Source organism: Cetorhinus maximus, chromosome 3, assembly GCF_964194155.1.
Source record: "Cetorhinus maximus chromosome 3, sCetMax3.hap1.1, whole genome shotgun sequence".
In the NCBI taxonomy this organism is placed as follows: domain Eukaryota; kingdom Metazoa; phylum Chordata; class Chondrichthyes; order Lamniformes; family Cetorhinidae; genus Cetorhinus; species Cetorhinus maximus.
This window is the reverse complement of record NC_135881.1, coordinates 41,047,687-41,062,960: the sequence shown is the minus strand read 5'-3', so window position 1 is coordinate 41,062,960 and position 15,274 is coordinate 41,047,687. Positions and strand designations below refer to the sequence as shown.

At 38.6% G+C, this 15,274-nt stretch overlaps 1 protein-coding gene across 1 annotated transcript in view; it reads right to left on the bottom strand.

Annotated features, from left to right (window-relative positions):
* The window catches only part of LOC144677608 (kinesin-1 heavy chain), a 125,099-nt gene that overhangs the window by 28,033 nt on the left and 81,792 nt on the right, over nucleotides 1-15,274 (bottom strand). Inside the window, exons 11-20 of the mRNA XM_078537649.1 lie at nucleotides 13,485-13,633; nucleotides 12,445-12,617; nucleotides 11,196-11,264; nucleotides 10,402-10,608; nucleotides 9,917-10,060; nucleotides 7,777-7,962; nucleotides 3,122-3,239; nucleotides 1,151-1,212; nucleotides 852-961; nucleotides 187-288 (exon numbers count right to left, since the gene is read on the bottom strand). Of these exons, the coding sequence (XP_078393775.1) occupies nucleotides 187-288; nucleotides 852-961; nucleotides 1,151-1,212; nucleotides 3,122-3,239; nucleotides 7,777-7,962; nucleotides 9,917-10,060; nucleotides 10,402-10,608; nucleotides 11,196-11,264; nucleotides 12,445-12,617; nucleotides 13,485-13,633 (1,320 nt within the window). The remainder of the gene's footprint in view (nucleotides 1-186; nucleotides 289-851; nucleotides 962-1,150; nucleotides 1,213-3,121; nucleotides 3,240-7,776; nucleotides 7,963-9,916; nucleotides 10,061-10,401; nucleotides 10,609-11,195; nucleotides 11,265-12,444; nucleotides 12,618-13,484; nucleotides 13,634-15,274) is intronic.

The window sequence follows — 15,274 nt, the reverse complement described above, 5'->3', positions numbered from 1 at the left end:
TCCTGCTCCTATAAACAGGAAAGTGTTTGAGATTTATGTTACTAATAATGTATTGAATTAGCTTGTCCTAAATTAATTTTGTTTCAATATTACAGCATTGAGTTTTAACCTTCAAGTAACTGTAAAGTTTTAATACATTTTGAAAAAGTCTTAATTTAGGTGCACATAAACCCACACATTACTTACGTCAGTTCATGTAATTTGCGGCTTTTTTCCTGATCTACAGTTTTTAGCTTTTCATGTTCTACATGTAGACGCTCCTGCTCTAGCATCATTTTCTGATTTTGGCTGTTATCAAATGGGAAAAGAACATGAATATAGCATATTTTGTTTTCAGCTGTAAACAAGCCACATCTAATAAAGTAGTAACAACACTCATGTCTGAAAAATTTATACCCTCCTTTGAACTCCAAATAGGCAGGGAAATCATAGATCTCTCACAATAGTTCAGCAGGGGGGCCAGTTCATTGTAAACTTGAGTCTTTACTCAATTCTCAGCCAACAGGTTCTAGGGCAGTAAGGGTCTGATACAAGAACTGATCAACTTACTCTGCCAATGCAATTCTTTAAAAAAAATAAAGGTGCACCCAGAAAATAGCAAGCCTTATTTAAAGAGGCTTGTAAAGTTTGAGTAATTGTTGGGAGCCAAATATTTCGTTAAAGGTTTCAAACTGCATCCCACACTTGTCTAAAACATTAAAGATCCTTTTAATCAAAGTGCTAACTGATGTTATAAATCAGAAAAAAATCAAAGGAAATTGATGTACTGCATAAAACTTACAAAAGAAACAATTAGACCAAATATTTGTTTATAAATTCAAGTATTGTGCTTAAAAAGTCTTGAAACATACTCTTGAAGGTCAGTGATGAGCTTTTCCTTCTTTTCAATTTCATCCCTCAAACTGCTGATCTGTTTCTGATGGGCCTCACGGTGGCTCTGCATTTGTTGCTCTACAGCTTGCTATAGTCAGAAATGAATGAGAAATATTATACATCAGTTTAAAGCCTGAACAATCTATAAAACATACATATTGTTTCACAATATTTATCACTGTCATAAATGAAAATACAGGCCTGTACATCATTTAAGGCATCTGGACAAAATGTCATACACAGAATTCATTCCAACAGTAACAATGGATGGAGTTACCTTTACTTCATTTGCAGTCTGCACTTTGTTCAAGTGCTCTTTTTCCATTTCATGTACTTTTTCTGTAAAATTGTAAAAGATCATCACTCATTCTGTAAAATCTCAAACTAACAAAACTTGAATTACTTAGAGCTTAATAAATTCAAAACAAACTATTCAAAAACCATAATTAAACATTTACTTTCAGGTCTATTTTCTCCATACTGTCAAATCTGAAGATAAATTTACTACTAGAGCTGAGATTTTAGATGTTTTTGACCCCAGTTTCCCTTTCCCGTGTGAGATTCCTAGCCTTGACCTCATGGCAAACTGCAATAGTTTACTAAAATAAAAGTAAAATACTGCAGATGCTGGAAATGTCAAATAGCAACATAAAACGCTGGAAAAACCCAGGTCTGGCTGCACCTGAGGAAAGAGAAACAGAGCTAATATAGAGTATAACATGACACTTCTTCAGGACTAGTTCTGAAGAACAGACAAATTGGACTTAGCTCCCAAGAGTCATATTAGACTTGAAACATTAACTCTGTTTCTCTTTCCACAAATGCTGCCAGACCTACTTTTCCAGCATTTTCTGTTGTTACTTGCAATAGTTTACTACCATCTCGCCAAGATAGTTTTTTGACCTTGGTCCCCACCTCAGAGAGAATTCTTTGGCTAGGTGAAGTCCAAACCACGACTCCACCGAGCTGAGAACCTTTTCTTGCCATGTTCTCCCCCATCTCTCCTGTTAAATTTTACTGGCCATGCCTGTCAGCCCACCCCACTGCCCAAACTGAGAATGACTGAAGACCCTGGCCAACCCCACTGTTGAGATTATCTATGGAGTTTATCACCTTCTCTCCAGCTTCTCCTTTCCCCTTCTTAACGTAATCACACCCCTCCCCCCAACCCTATAATCCTACTTAATTTAAACACTGCACTCAATCCAGGCTTAATCCAGGTGCAATGGCATGGGAGATCAACCAGCTAACATAAAATGTCTATTTTTTTTTTTAAGATACAGAACAGAGAACAGACTCTTAATTTCACTCAAGATGGAAACAAAAACCGAGGGCAGGATTTTGCGTTTTAGGTCGTGATCCCGACATCGGGGTCAAATGGGGATCCCGATTCCATACCCTCTGTGTCAAAAGCAGTTACCCGACCTCAATTTTACCTGAGTTGGATGGTGAACAGGGTCTTGAAGCTGGAGGGCTAATAGGAGGCACTCCAGCACAGAAGGAGCTACAGCAGGTAAGGGAGAGAGAGGATGCCTCTATCAGGGCACCATCTCAAACTTAAAACTTTTACTGCAAAAATGGCCACAACTGTTGGGCCACCATTGAGAAGATGAAAGCCAAAGTCTACCTCGAGCGCTGCCCCCCACCCAACCCTGTAGTCTGTCACTTGGAGGTCACCTCCAGGCAGATCTACTGCTGATGCCACAGTGGGGCCCGCAGGCCAAATGGAAAATTCCAGTTGGCCTCTCATTCATGGCCTTAATTGGTCTTTTAACTAGCATAATGGGCCACCTGCCGCTTGCAAGCAGGTAGCCATTCTACCCCCTTGATTCGGTCTGCAGCAAATTGGCTCAAAGACCGGATGGTGCCAGTAAACCGGCATGCTGATTGGCTGCATGAAATTATGCCCTCAAACACACCCACTCACCTCAGTTCTCAACCCATATAGAGGTGAAAATCCTGCCTCATTTTACTCAACTCCTTCCACTCAAATTTCTGCCTCTTACAATTTCAGACAAAACTACTCCCAATTTATATAATTATAAACTTCTTTTCTTGGTGAAATGTAGAGAATTGCAAAGGTAAGCGGTGAACAAAAAAATATATAATAGATGCAACTAAATACTGCATCAAAACATTTCTATAAACTATAATTCTTAATAGAAAAATGCATTCAGTATTCTGTAAAAATACTACGCAGTCCACAAAAACATGCTCTTACCAAGAGAGCTATGAATCTTAAACATACCTTGTGTCTGAAGCTTGACCAAGTCTTCGTTGAGTGAATCAACAGACTCTTCCAGATGTCTCTTTTTGTGTTCTACGTTCTGCAGATACTCTGTGAGCGACTTGATCTTTGCCTCATGCTAGGGTCATTGATTTAAAAAAAATAAAGCTATGGTTTGACTAGAATGATTCAGAATCTCTTTCTCCCGCCCCCCCACCCCTCCCCACTACAAATTTGGGTGGGTCTCTGTATTAGGATATTTCTATTAAATGATAGACAGATTAAGGAGGCAATCTAGGTTATTATTTTAAACTTACAGGCTTTTGCCCTTTTGCAGTCGAATGTCTAAGAGATAAAATTACAATGAGCCAAAAATAAGTTACTATATAGGCAGAGGAGGCAGAAAAGAAACCTACTTAGAAATGAGGGCAGTTAATGGGGAGCATCAATCTAAACAGAAATAGCAAAATTGCGAACAGCTTTACTGAAACAATTTTAAATAGAGCTGTGTATTAATTGTTTTGTACACAAGCAACAGATTTTTAATCTCGAGGTGATGGAATTGCTGCCAGTTTGATGTTTTATATCCTAGAACAGCATTTATCACTTTTACCCCCCCAAAATGCCGCAGTGGACTTCATTGCGAGTCAACATTACTACAATATGGTTTATTAGCTCAGCTCCAATTCAGTCAATCATAGTGGCATCACATAGATTGACATAACTGTGGAACATATGACCTGACTGAACAGAGATGGAAAAATTGCACAAATAATTCTATAGATGCAAACCTTAATCGATACCTAGGTTGTTCATTTGTCAGTCAAATGTACCAAATTGGCTCTGGGCTAAAAATGCTGAGTTTGAGATGTTCATTCTGCCTTTTGAATCATGTTGGAAAATAAAGTCATTGCAATTTTACCAAGGGATTGACTGAAAAACCCATTTGATGGCCTAAATTTCGGACCTGGGATATTTTAACTGTCAACCTCCCAGATGGGAAGAGAGCACAGAACAGCTTTCAGCAGGGTATCAAGTTACCCTTGGCATTCAGGTAACTGGAGAGGATTTCCAGAAGGGGAAAAGGAGCTCAGAATCAGAGTCATTGTGGGCAGAAGGAAGCCATTCAACCCATCGAATCCATGCCTGCTCTTTCTTGAACAATCCAGTCAGTCTCATTCTACCATCACCCAGCACCACCCCCCAAGCCCTGCAAGTTTATTTCGCTCCCTGGTGCTGTTCTAATTTCCTTTTGAAATCACTGATCCTCTGCACTTCCACCAACCTCATAGGCAGAGAGTTCAAGGTCATTACCACTCATTGCATAAAAACATTCTTCCTCAGGTCTCCTGGTGGGAGGGAAGTTGAGACTTCCATTGTGAAGCTTGTAGAAAGACTCCTTTTCTTTGTGCCCCCACAAAAAGTTTCTGACTTACTCAACATACCTCTTTGAACTTTCCACAAACTGCCAACCTGCTTTATGCTGGCAGCAAAGCCGCAGTAGCTTCCACACCCAGGCCCTTCCTAAAATGCCTTTAGGATATTATTGCTGCAAAGGCAATACTAATTTTCCTAAATTTATGAAGCTCCTGCCTGCCGAGCACAGGAGAAAGTCATGTTCAATGAGGGCAACTAACCTCATCATCGGAATGCCGCACCCATTAACCTTCTCCCACTTGGTTTGACATATTGGTCCACTCAGTGGGCAGCCTATTTCCAGCTTTCATCAGATCAGGTAATGTACAGTGACATCTTGCCACAGGTTCAGTATATCTGATGAAATTTTACTTTCATGTCTGCGTTCAACTTTTTCTGGGAACATGGATTCATCTTCCTACATAATTTGATCACCACCTTACACCTAAAATGACTGCAGAACATGGCAATAGGTACAAATACCCTGATATGGGAAATTGGTGTTGTGAATAGAGAAAAAATTCCAGTTAAGTTTTCTATTCAATTTTTTAAGTGAATGAACTAGTGTTGGAGTAGTGTTGGATATTAGTGTTAAATAATATCCCAATGGCATTTTACTCAAAAATGTGAGCTTTTCTCAAATATTCCTTTGAGTAACAGGCACTCAGATGAACAGACTGAATTGAAAGAAAGTAGAAGGGTCAGAAGGTCTGGTGATAACCACACCAGGTGTTAAAATAATGCTATTTGAAAATCTAGGATAGGAGTTTTCTATCTTTTTCCTTGATTTCACAGATTTGATTTTCACTGAGCTTCAGTGGATCAAATGGGAATCTTGTCTAGTGGGGTTATGGCAAGGGAGGAAAAAAAGAAAAATCATACAAACCAACTTAAGTTTATTTGAACCAAGCATCTAAACCAGCACTGTCTAACTAGCAGCCCATTGAAGAGCTTTGTATGGCCAGCAAGATTTCATAGATTGTTACAAGTATGAGGTTTATAGGATTGCTACGTTTGGGACTCTGTCTTTAATTTAGGGTAAAATGAAGTGACCACGTGACCTGACAGCAACAATCAAACCACCCAGGTTTTAAGATTAAAGAGGGACCCAGGTTGTTTTACTGGGAAGTTGGTGCAAGATGTTCAAGCTTGTGGACAATCGCAAAAGCATCTGTGCTAACAATGGATAGACTGTTGTTCTCCAAGTAACAGGGAGGTGTTGAGAATGTCAGGTTGTAAACTGTTATATTTGAAACTGGTCACTTGATTCCAAGATAGACGAGATTTGGGGTCTAAAGGATAGTTACTCAGCAATTCTACCTGGAAATGAGGCTCATACGATTCATTGTTCTGGAGATGGACTTTGAGAGGGGAAGGGTTTCTGAGGTATCCCTTTAACTCTTAGAGTTAGTCTGCAGGGATCCGAGAGACAGGGAGAACAACCAGAGGCAGCCATTCTCTATGGTTCACCACACAGGATTATGAGTGGGAGCAAATGCTCAGATAAAAAGATCAAATTTGTGAGGGGTTAAAACAAGCCTGGAAGATATGCTTAGCTTGAGCTAGAGAGAATTTCCAGGAAAACTATAACCATAAAGGAGTGTTCTGGGGTAAAAGTTACCAGGCTAGAAAGGAAAAGAATGGAAATATGCCCTTGGGAGCAAAAAATCACTTTGGACTGGTTCCGGGAGAATTGCATGTCTACTTAAAGTGTAAAGTAGGATTTTCAGTTGTGTTAAATGTAAAGGGGAAAGTTTTGTTTTATAATTTAAAGTATAAGTTGCCTAGAAAAATAGCTTTTAGTCAATGTTGCTTTTGATTTGTTAGTTACAGTAAAAGTCTTAGAACATCAAATCTTGCTGTGGCATCCTTTCAACAATTCACTGGAAGTTCAAATTTCTTTTTTTTTTCCCAAAATGTTATTGGTCCTATGGGGATCGTAACAAGTAATATATTTAACTTTTATCATTTAGTTTCTCCTGGCTGTTTGAGTGATTAGAGATGATTTTTCGGTTCTAAACTTTTGATATCTGATTATGGCTGTTGGTTATGCAACAGTGGCCCAGATCTTCCGGTCTTCAGATCATTGGCGACCAAATGGAGGCCACATCCATTCCCCTTCCCCCACCACAATGCGTGTCAGGACCCCTCAGAAGTTCCAAAGCAACGACTTTGTGGGAATTGCCTCGGGAGTTTGAACCTCCTATGAGAAATTCCCCTGCTCCCCGGGAAGGGAGTTAGAGTCAGAGACTTCGGACAGTTCCAACTTACTTACTGGATAGTTACCCAGGAAACTTTAGGACAGAAAAATCTTAGTCTAGCTCCTGGGTAACTATACAACTGACCATCTCAGTCATGGTCACTAACCCCACTCCACCCAACAACCGACCTGACTAGCGCCTACCACCTGACTTCCTGCTCCGACTCACCCCTGACCCAATCTCACCACTCAACTCCCTGAAGCCTCACCACCCCCCCGACCTGACCGCCTCCCCAACTCAACCCCAACCGCCCACTCTTCCCCCCCCCCACCCGCAACCTGACCTCGCCACTCTACCTACCCCTACACTATCCATTCACTCAGACACTCGTACACTAACACACTGACAAGCTTTTTAAATGCACTGGCTTTTCAGTACATTAGTGAACATTTACCAGAATACAGCAGCTAGTGCCATAAAAAGGGGTGTGGCTTGACTTCCCCCAATGATCCAGTGCCCTAAGGAAGCAGCTGGATTGAAGGTATGCTTCACATTTCTGAAGGAGCCAGGTCAGAAGTTCGGCCAGAAATGTGGCACTCCGACGTGTCATAGTAAAGTGGAAGATTCGGGCCAATGCTGCTTTATGATTGATTGCAACTTGTCAGAAGTTACATGAGCCCAACAGATGGTAGAACTCAAAGTTTCCAGCTTTTATTTTAAAAGCAAAAGCCGAGAAATGTGGCATGGTAGAGATGTAATACACCAATTATTGTCAGTTTGTTCAAGCACTTGGTCCCTGATGTGCCCTGTGAATCATGACAACACATGTTTATGTAGTCCTTTCCAATTTGAAAGTGCTGACACTGACTGGTCTTATAAAAGTAATTTATGGCCTCAATATAAACACAATGAAAAGGTTCATTGCTCAGATAATAGATCAAACAGATTAAAACTTTGTAGGATTTGTTGATGCTCTACCTTGACACCTCTTCGGAATGAAACTGCAGCTAGCTGAATAATGAAATTAGCCAGCCAACCTTAGCTTATTCCATCAATTACCTGGGAAATGCGAAGTTGACAAGCTGCCAGTTCCTTTTCATTCTCTTCTAACTTCTGGTTACTCTCGACTTGCGTGCTTTCCAACTGCTTGCAGCGTTTCACCATGGTCTTCACTTCAGATTTCATTTTGCTAATGTACAGCCGTGCCACTGTAAATTCCTCATCTAGGAGACCACTTCCCTCAGGCTGCAAAGTCGTAAATTTACATTCATGTACTTTGTCACAATGTCAGGCAAACAGGTTAGTGAATACATTTCCAAGTTAGCTTATGTTTCAACAATTTACAATGTTAAAGAAAAGCTAAGTTCAGCAAGAGATAGCTAAAATAGTTTTATTTGTTTATTCTCAGGCTGATTTGCTACTTATAGCAACTTGCAGTACTACAGCACTTGACTGTAGTAAAGCAACCCAAAGCACTTTTGCCAGAACAGTGTCACACAAAGTTTTACACCAAGTCAAGAAATGTGATCAAATGTTTGGTCAAAACTGTAGGTTTTTAAAGAACATCTTAAAGGACAGGGGGGAGTACAGAAGTAGAGAGGTGGACAGATTTAGGGCTTTCCTGGTTACCAGTGGTAGAGAAATGAAAATCAGGGTTCACAGACCAGAATTGGAGGAGTGCAGAGATCTAAGGATTGTATGACTGTATGAGGTTGGAGATATAATTGTTTAAAGGGCTATACATGAGGATATTACATTCTGCAGCAACTCCTGCTTACTAAAGCCAGTCCTTTCCGATGCTAACATTCCTGGTGTTTCAGCAGCAATGCATCCCAAACAATAGTTTAGTAATTAAGTTCATCTTGGCTTATTGCAGTAAGATGATGTCTTTCTAAATTATAATGCTGCAACACCCTGTGGCTGAATCTCGTGTGTTTATTTTCCTCTAATCTTACAAACACACCAAGATCAAGGTGGCTTGTTTATAAAATACAGACCGCAGGGCTTCATGCTAAACAACTCAGTGATTCACTTAAGGCAAACATGCTGATGGCCCCGCTCTTTTCTTGCCAGAAAATAAACCCATCATTGCTTTTGAAAAATTAGCTATCCAGATAAAGGGGGCTAGATGATATCTGAGAAGGTTGAAGAAGTCTAAAATTTGCAGATGGATTGTATTTTTTAACCCAACAGATGGTTCTTCTTTCAGAAACCAATTATGCACCATTTGAGTGCATATTTTCAAGGTTCATTCATACCACCCAATCTTGATCATCATGACCTCTGTCTACATAAACATTTTTTTAAATATTCTAAATGTATTGTAAGATACTTTTGATAATAGAAAACATTGAGCCTAAAACTGCTTGTTCACAGTAATAAATCAAATGTCTATAATCTTTTAGATAACCTTGGTGCCTTTTCCAGTAACAAATTAAGACAAAATTTTCCTGCAGACAGAGGAATCTTAACAGGAGGAACTAGTGACAGCTTTGAACATGCATTACAACTTTCAAGCCAATAGTTTTTGCTCAATACAGCAGTTCAATTGAAGATCAATAGCATGTTAATTAACTCTCATGTCATCTAGACAACAGGTCCAAATGTCCCAATTAGAAACTCTACACTTCCAAGAAAATAACTGCAGATTGTATCTTTTGTCAACAATGACGGACTCCAGTATTACAAGAATCTCAAAAATGCCCAAATCTGGTACAAAACGTACTTTGGCATTAACCTGATTAGATAGAGTTTTTTCTCCTCTAGATGGTCAACAGGCTACATAGATCTAGTAGCAGCCATGGGAGGCAATTTCATTTGATTTCAACATGAGGATTTTGGAATTATCACAGTCGGTAATGCTACCTGGGAAAGATACATCCTTATTTAGAAAAGGTGAAGGAGGTGGTTTATATCACATATATGACTACATGGACTTTGATAAAAACAATGTTGCCATTGTACTATGTAGCAACACTCAATTTCATATTCAAGAGTGACTGAAGTAATATAACAAACCATTTTAGGATTTTTGAGACTGAACGTCAAAACAACAGCAAGATAATGTCTCAAATTCTTAGAAGCAGGACTGGAAAAGATGATTAAAAAATAATCTGTTCCAGAAGTCAAACACATTATTTTTGCAGAAGCTTGTTGGTAGACAGCCACAACTTGGAATTATTCAAAATTGTATGCTTACCTTAACATCATTGTTGCCAACTGCAATTCCAATTTCTGCAAGATCTTTTAATAATGACGTCATCATCTCAGTCACTCGTTTCTTCTGATGATTGGTCATTTCCTTCAGTTTTTGCAGCTCTGCATCAATGGACGTTAATGTAGCCTGCAATACCAGAATTAAAAGCAATTGTCTTAAAACGATGATTATTTAAAGTTTAAATAAATAAGATAACCATTTAAACTATAAATTAGAATCAGAGGTTCAAACCAGGGACAATCAAATGTTGCTTTGACACGTGAAAAGGATACAAGCTCACGTTAATTTGCGTGGAGGCTACTTAGAAACACCCTTCCGATAGCCAGCCAGTTTTATTAAAATTATTTAGCACAGAACTTTCACTTTTAAACCATAAACAGTACCAAAATCTTCAAGGAAATTACCAGCTAAGATGTTTGAACACTGTATACAATTTTGGGAGCCTCGCATCTGGAGCGATTTCTTACCGACTTTTGACCCAGTTCATCGCTTAGTAGCTCAAATTCCCTTGTCTTGTCCTCCACTTCTTGTGATTTCTGGTCATAGTTAACTGCAAGTTCCTCCAAGGCTTGCAACACCTCTTTCACTTCCTCTTTGGAGGCATCATTCTCAGCCTGTAGGCGATTTAGTTCTGACTGCATATTGTCTTGGTCTCGTCTGGTGGATGCCAGAAGCTATATAAAGATGTAAATCAGCACTACATAGATGAACGCACATACGTTTTTCATTTTCATGTTGCCTGCACTATTATAAAGAAGTTACAATTTCATATTATATTAAAAAAGGCACAATTATTTCATCATTTTATTCCCAAAGATTAAGAAATGCCTTCAATGATGCATTTAATACTGTTTCTCAAGATAATCAGTGAAGAAGTTTAAAATCTCCAAATGTTTTAATGTGTAAGATCATCAGCCAATGTTGGATTAATGCTATAGAAATGAAAAAGTCCTCAGGTAGGATCTCTGATCTATTCAGAATTAGTCAGTGTAACAGTTGTAGCACCAGCAGCATAAATGGTCTTAATACTCTGAGCTAGAAAGCAGAACAAATGAAAAGTCAGTCAGGATCACTGTTTGCATCCAATAATTTCTGCTTCTAAAAGTACACAAGGCGGCTGATTTATGAAAAAAGCTAATTGAGTGGGGAGTGGGCTGTCGATGGCTGTCAACATCCAGGGAGCCATTGCCTGACGCAGGTCAATGCCTCTCTTATACAACTATACGAACACAATTATGTCAACAAGTTTGATCAAGCTTACTTCTTCCTGGTCCAACATCTGCTGCTTAAGTTTTTCCACCAGTTGGCTCTGCTGATTGATCTCCTCATCCTGCAACCAGTTCAAGCATTCTGCAGTTAGTGATTCATCAACAGTACTAATATTACATTAAAAAAAATCCTTGTGCAAGGCCACACTGGCGCAGTATAATTTGGAAGGACTTTGTTTTTACCTCTGCCAGTGAAAAATAATTTCTTTGTTATGTATGATCTATGAAATGGAAAAGTGACTCCTTAAATTGTATTTAAGATACAAAACACAATTGCGTATTTACATTAACAAAATCCTAAATGATAAACTTAGGGCTACAAATCCATTTCTTGCAATGACCAATGTGCAAGTTTTGAAAAATAATTGGGAATTATTTATTTTGGCCTATTAAATTCCACAGATGACAATCCTATGGTTCAAATAGGACAACGGCAAAGGTTTGAGTCATTCATGCCCATCCTTTTATTTGTCAATCTCCTTTCTAGGTAATAGCTTGGCTTCTCCGTTTATGGAAACTAAACAACATAATGAACTAGCTATAATTTGAATTTATGTCACCAATCTGGTATCTTGAGGAAAATGTATCCAGTGGATACATTTTGATTTCACAAAGTTGTAATTGCCCCAAGTTAACCTGATTACATCCACATTAAGCAAGCCTTTCACAGTATTTTAAATACATGAATCATGCCAGTTCTCAATTTTACCTTCTCTGAAAAATAATAAGTTCAATTATGTTGGTATATCTTCATTGTTGAGAGTTTTACTAAACAGTGACATTTCCTCTCCTACAACTGGCTCCGTATCCAAATTAAAATTACGCTTTCTTTCTTTCAGTCAATATCATCAAGATGTAACACCCAGTTTTATTTCAAAATTATTCATCTTTAACACTGCTCAGAATATTTCTTTTCTTAAACTGGTTGCTATTGGAATGGATTGAAAAACATTGTGGGTTGTCTAGTTTTTGAGTTAGTTCCTTCAATTTAAAATGGCAGATTTATAATATTTGTAGGATAACTATCAGGAGACCAATTCAACTGCAATAGATCAACTACATCACAAGTGCTAGAGAAATTTGTTGCCCTGAGAAATATTTCTGGGGAGTGGGAATCAAAAGGAATGATCTATTTCAGCAAAACAAACATGTTTACAACAGCAAAAAAGACACTAGAAAAGAGCATTTCTAATGTTCATTTAAAAGCACTGTAGTATAATTAGGGGCAGATAATTAGCATACCTTATCATCAAGCTGCTTATACAGTTTTGAAATTTCTGAATCCATCTTTAGTTTCTCTGCATCGGTGAGTTTAACAGTAGGTGTTTCCTCTATTTTGTCATTAGTGAGAACAATCTCAAGTGCTTCCTTGTGTTTCTCTTTGTCATACTGTTCTTCTACAGGTACAGACTCACCTATAGGAAAGAATTCATTGAAGTAAGACAAAGCAAATAATCCTGGTTAAGTGCTTTTAATTTATCTAAAATGTCATGCAACAAAACGATTGGTTTACAAACTTAACCATCTGGAATACAAATATAGATAACCAATTTCAAATGGATATGAATATTAGCACTGGAGGCATGCTAGACAATTAGGAAGTATTTCTTTTTGCAGTCAATGACTTCTGAACAAATTTCTGGAACATTTTGAAAACCTGAGGTCACTGCAGTCATTTAAAGGAGCACTTGGCAAGTTTCTGAGAGGAGGACCTTTGCCAGTGATAGGAGGCAAGCGCTAATTTGCTCAGATTGTGACAGGCAACCACATTCATCAAGAGCTTGCTCGACTGTCTCCGGGAATCAGAGAATTTTTTTTTCTGAATTGGGCACAATATTTTTTGCCTCTGCCAGGAGGCAGGAAGATCATGTATGGAGTTATAGAAGTCTACAGAATGGGGCAAACTTGACAGCTGATACAAAATGCAGGGTGAGAAAACTGTATTAATTCTGAATAGTCACTGTCTTTATAATTAGCTGAAGATCAAAATTCTCAAAATATGGTCTCACTCAATAAAAAGTATACACTTCAAAGTAAACCCAAAAATTTTAGTTTTGAAGACAATTTTTGTATTATATAAGCGTGTTAACTCCTGAATTAGAATAGACTAATGCTGCAAATGTTAACGGAACTATGCATAACTTCTCTCTAGTCAAGAATTCTAAATAACATGGATAATCTAATAAAGCAATTGGCTGGAAAGGTAGGTCACTTTCCAAGTCCACAATTTTTGAAGTTGTAACTTAAGTGTGGCGCAACTTTACTGATGAAAGTTTACATGCCTTTCCGCCATCTATTGAGTTCATTTTCAAGCCACTGTACAGTATTTCTTAAAGTCTTGTTTTTCTCCTTCTCTTTTTCATATTTCTTCTTCCACTGTTCTGCCGTGAGCTCAACATTAACAGTTACAGTATTCTTTATGGTCTTGGCTCTGTAGGGAACAGAAAAATAATGATTAAACTAGTAAATTACTTGGTTAAAGAAGCAAAAACAGTATCTTCCCTAGCCTGTGATCCGAATTTCATACATATAAATGCCTCCCCAAAAACCCAAGCTTTTTGCTCTTGGAATAACGTGGGTCCATCTATACGCATACTGCACTATTTTGGCATGGCACACCAGAGTAAATTCTCCTTTGTCTACATTAAATGATACACCATATTATAAATTCACATGCAACTATAAAGAGATCAAATAAAACAGGTGTTTCCCAAACCTTATCCGGGGAACCCAGAAAGACTTAAATAAATGAGAAGTACCGAAATTTATATCAGAGAAAAGGTTTTTGCTAGCACAATCCAAAACAACTGCACTGTGCCTTTTTTCTCTCTTTTCATAGACTGGCATTTTTTTTTTTGCTTTAAATATTTAACTGAATTTTCCTTCAAATGATCTCTGCTACTCCTCCTTTGGAGTTGTCAAAGGATTCCATGCTCACCAACTAAATTTCTAACCGCTCTCATGTCACTATATCACCTTAGTGACAATTTAAAATTGCTGAACCCTGGTCACTGACTTCCCAACCATGCTGTCATTAGTTCCATCGCAAACTGCAACTTTTGACTAAAGTATAGCAGGTACTAGAAATCAAATAAAAAACAGAAAACACTGGATATACTCAGGTCAGTCAGCATCTGGAGGGAAGCAGAATTAAAGTTTCAAATCGATGATGAAAGGTCACCAACCTGCATTATCAACTCTGTTTCCCTCTACACAGATACAATCTATCCTGCTGAGTACTTCCAGTAGTTTTTTATTTTATCACTGACTGCTTTTCTTTCCCTTTCAAGATGCTTTTTGCCTGTTCAGTGATATCTTTCGTCCTTGAATCAAGGAGGCAACATACTATTCAGCGCTCCCCGTCACACTTGCAAAACAAAAAAGCAGCCCAAATTGACCACTACTGGCACCGACAGTCTTATAATCTACCTGTTTAATCACTCTGCTGAATGGTGCCCTGCTTCATAGAGGCAGTGTTGTTCCAAGGCCACCATTATCCAGAATCACTGTCAACTTCATACTTGTTCAACTCTGCATCAATTGAAGAGTTTCAGTAGCTCCTTACACTTGAGCATCATTTCCCTCTGCTGTCCCTATGGATATTCACATGATTCTTCCTTTCTATACCATTCCTGTGTTCTGAAATGTCTAGCACTGCACCTTTGGTAGCCACATTGTGAAAAGTCTGTTCAATAAAACTTTCCACCCTTTCTGATGCTGCATGGCCAACTGTTCTTGGAGCAGAAAGCCTCTGTTCCAGAGTCACATTTTCCCCACACCGTGCAAATATGCAGCCCCTAGATACACTGTGGACCTACAACTGCCCACATATTGTATATAGTCAAGTTAAGATACAAGGGAGTATTAAGGCTGGATTGCATTTGTTTTAATGCATGGAGTCTTGCGAGTAAGGCAGATGAGTTGAGGGTGTTGACTAACACATGGGGATATGATATCATTGCTATTATGGAGACATGGTTGAGGGAGAGACAGGACTAGCAGCTCGATATTCCAGGGTATAGAATCTGCAGGAGACACCAAGATTGAGGGGGGGGGGGGGGGTGTGTGTGTG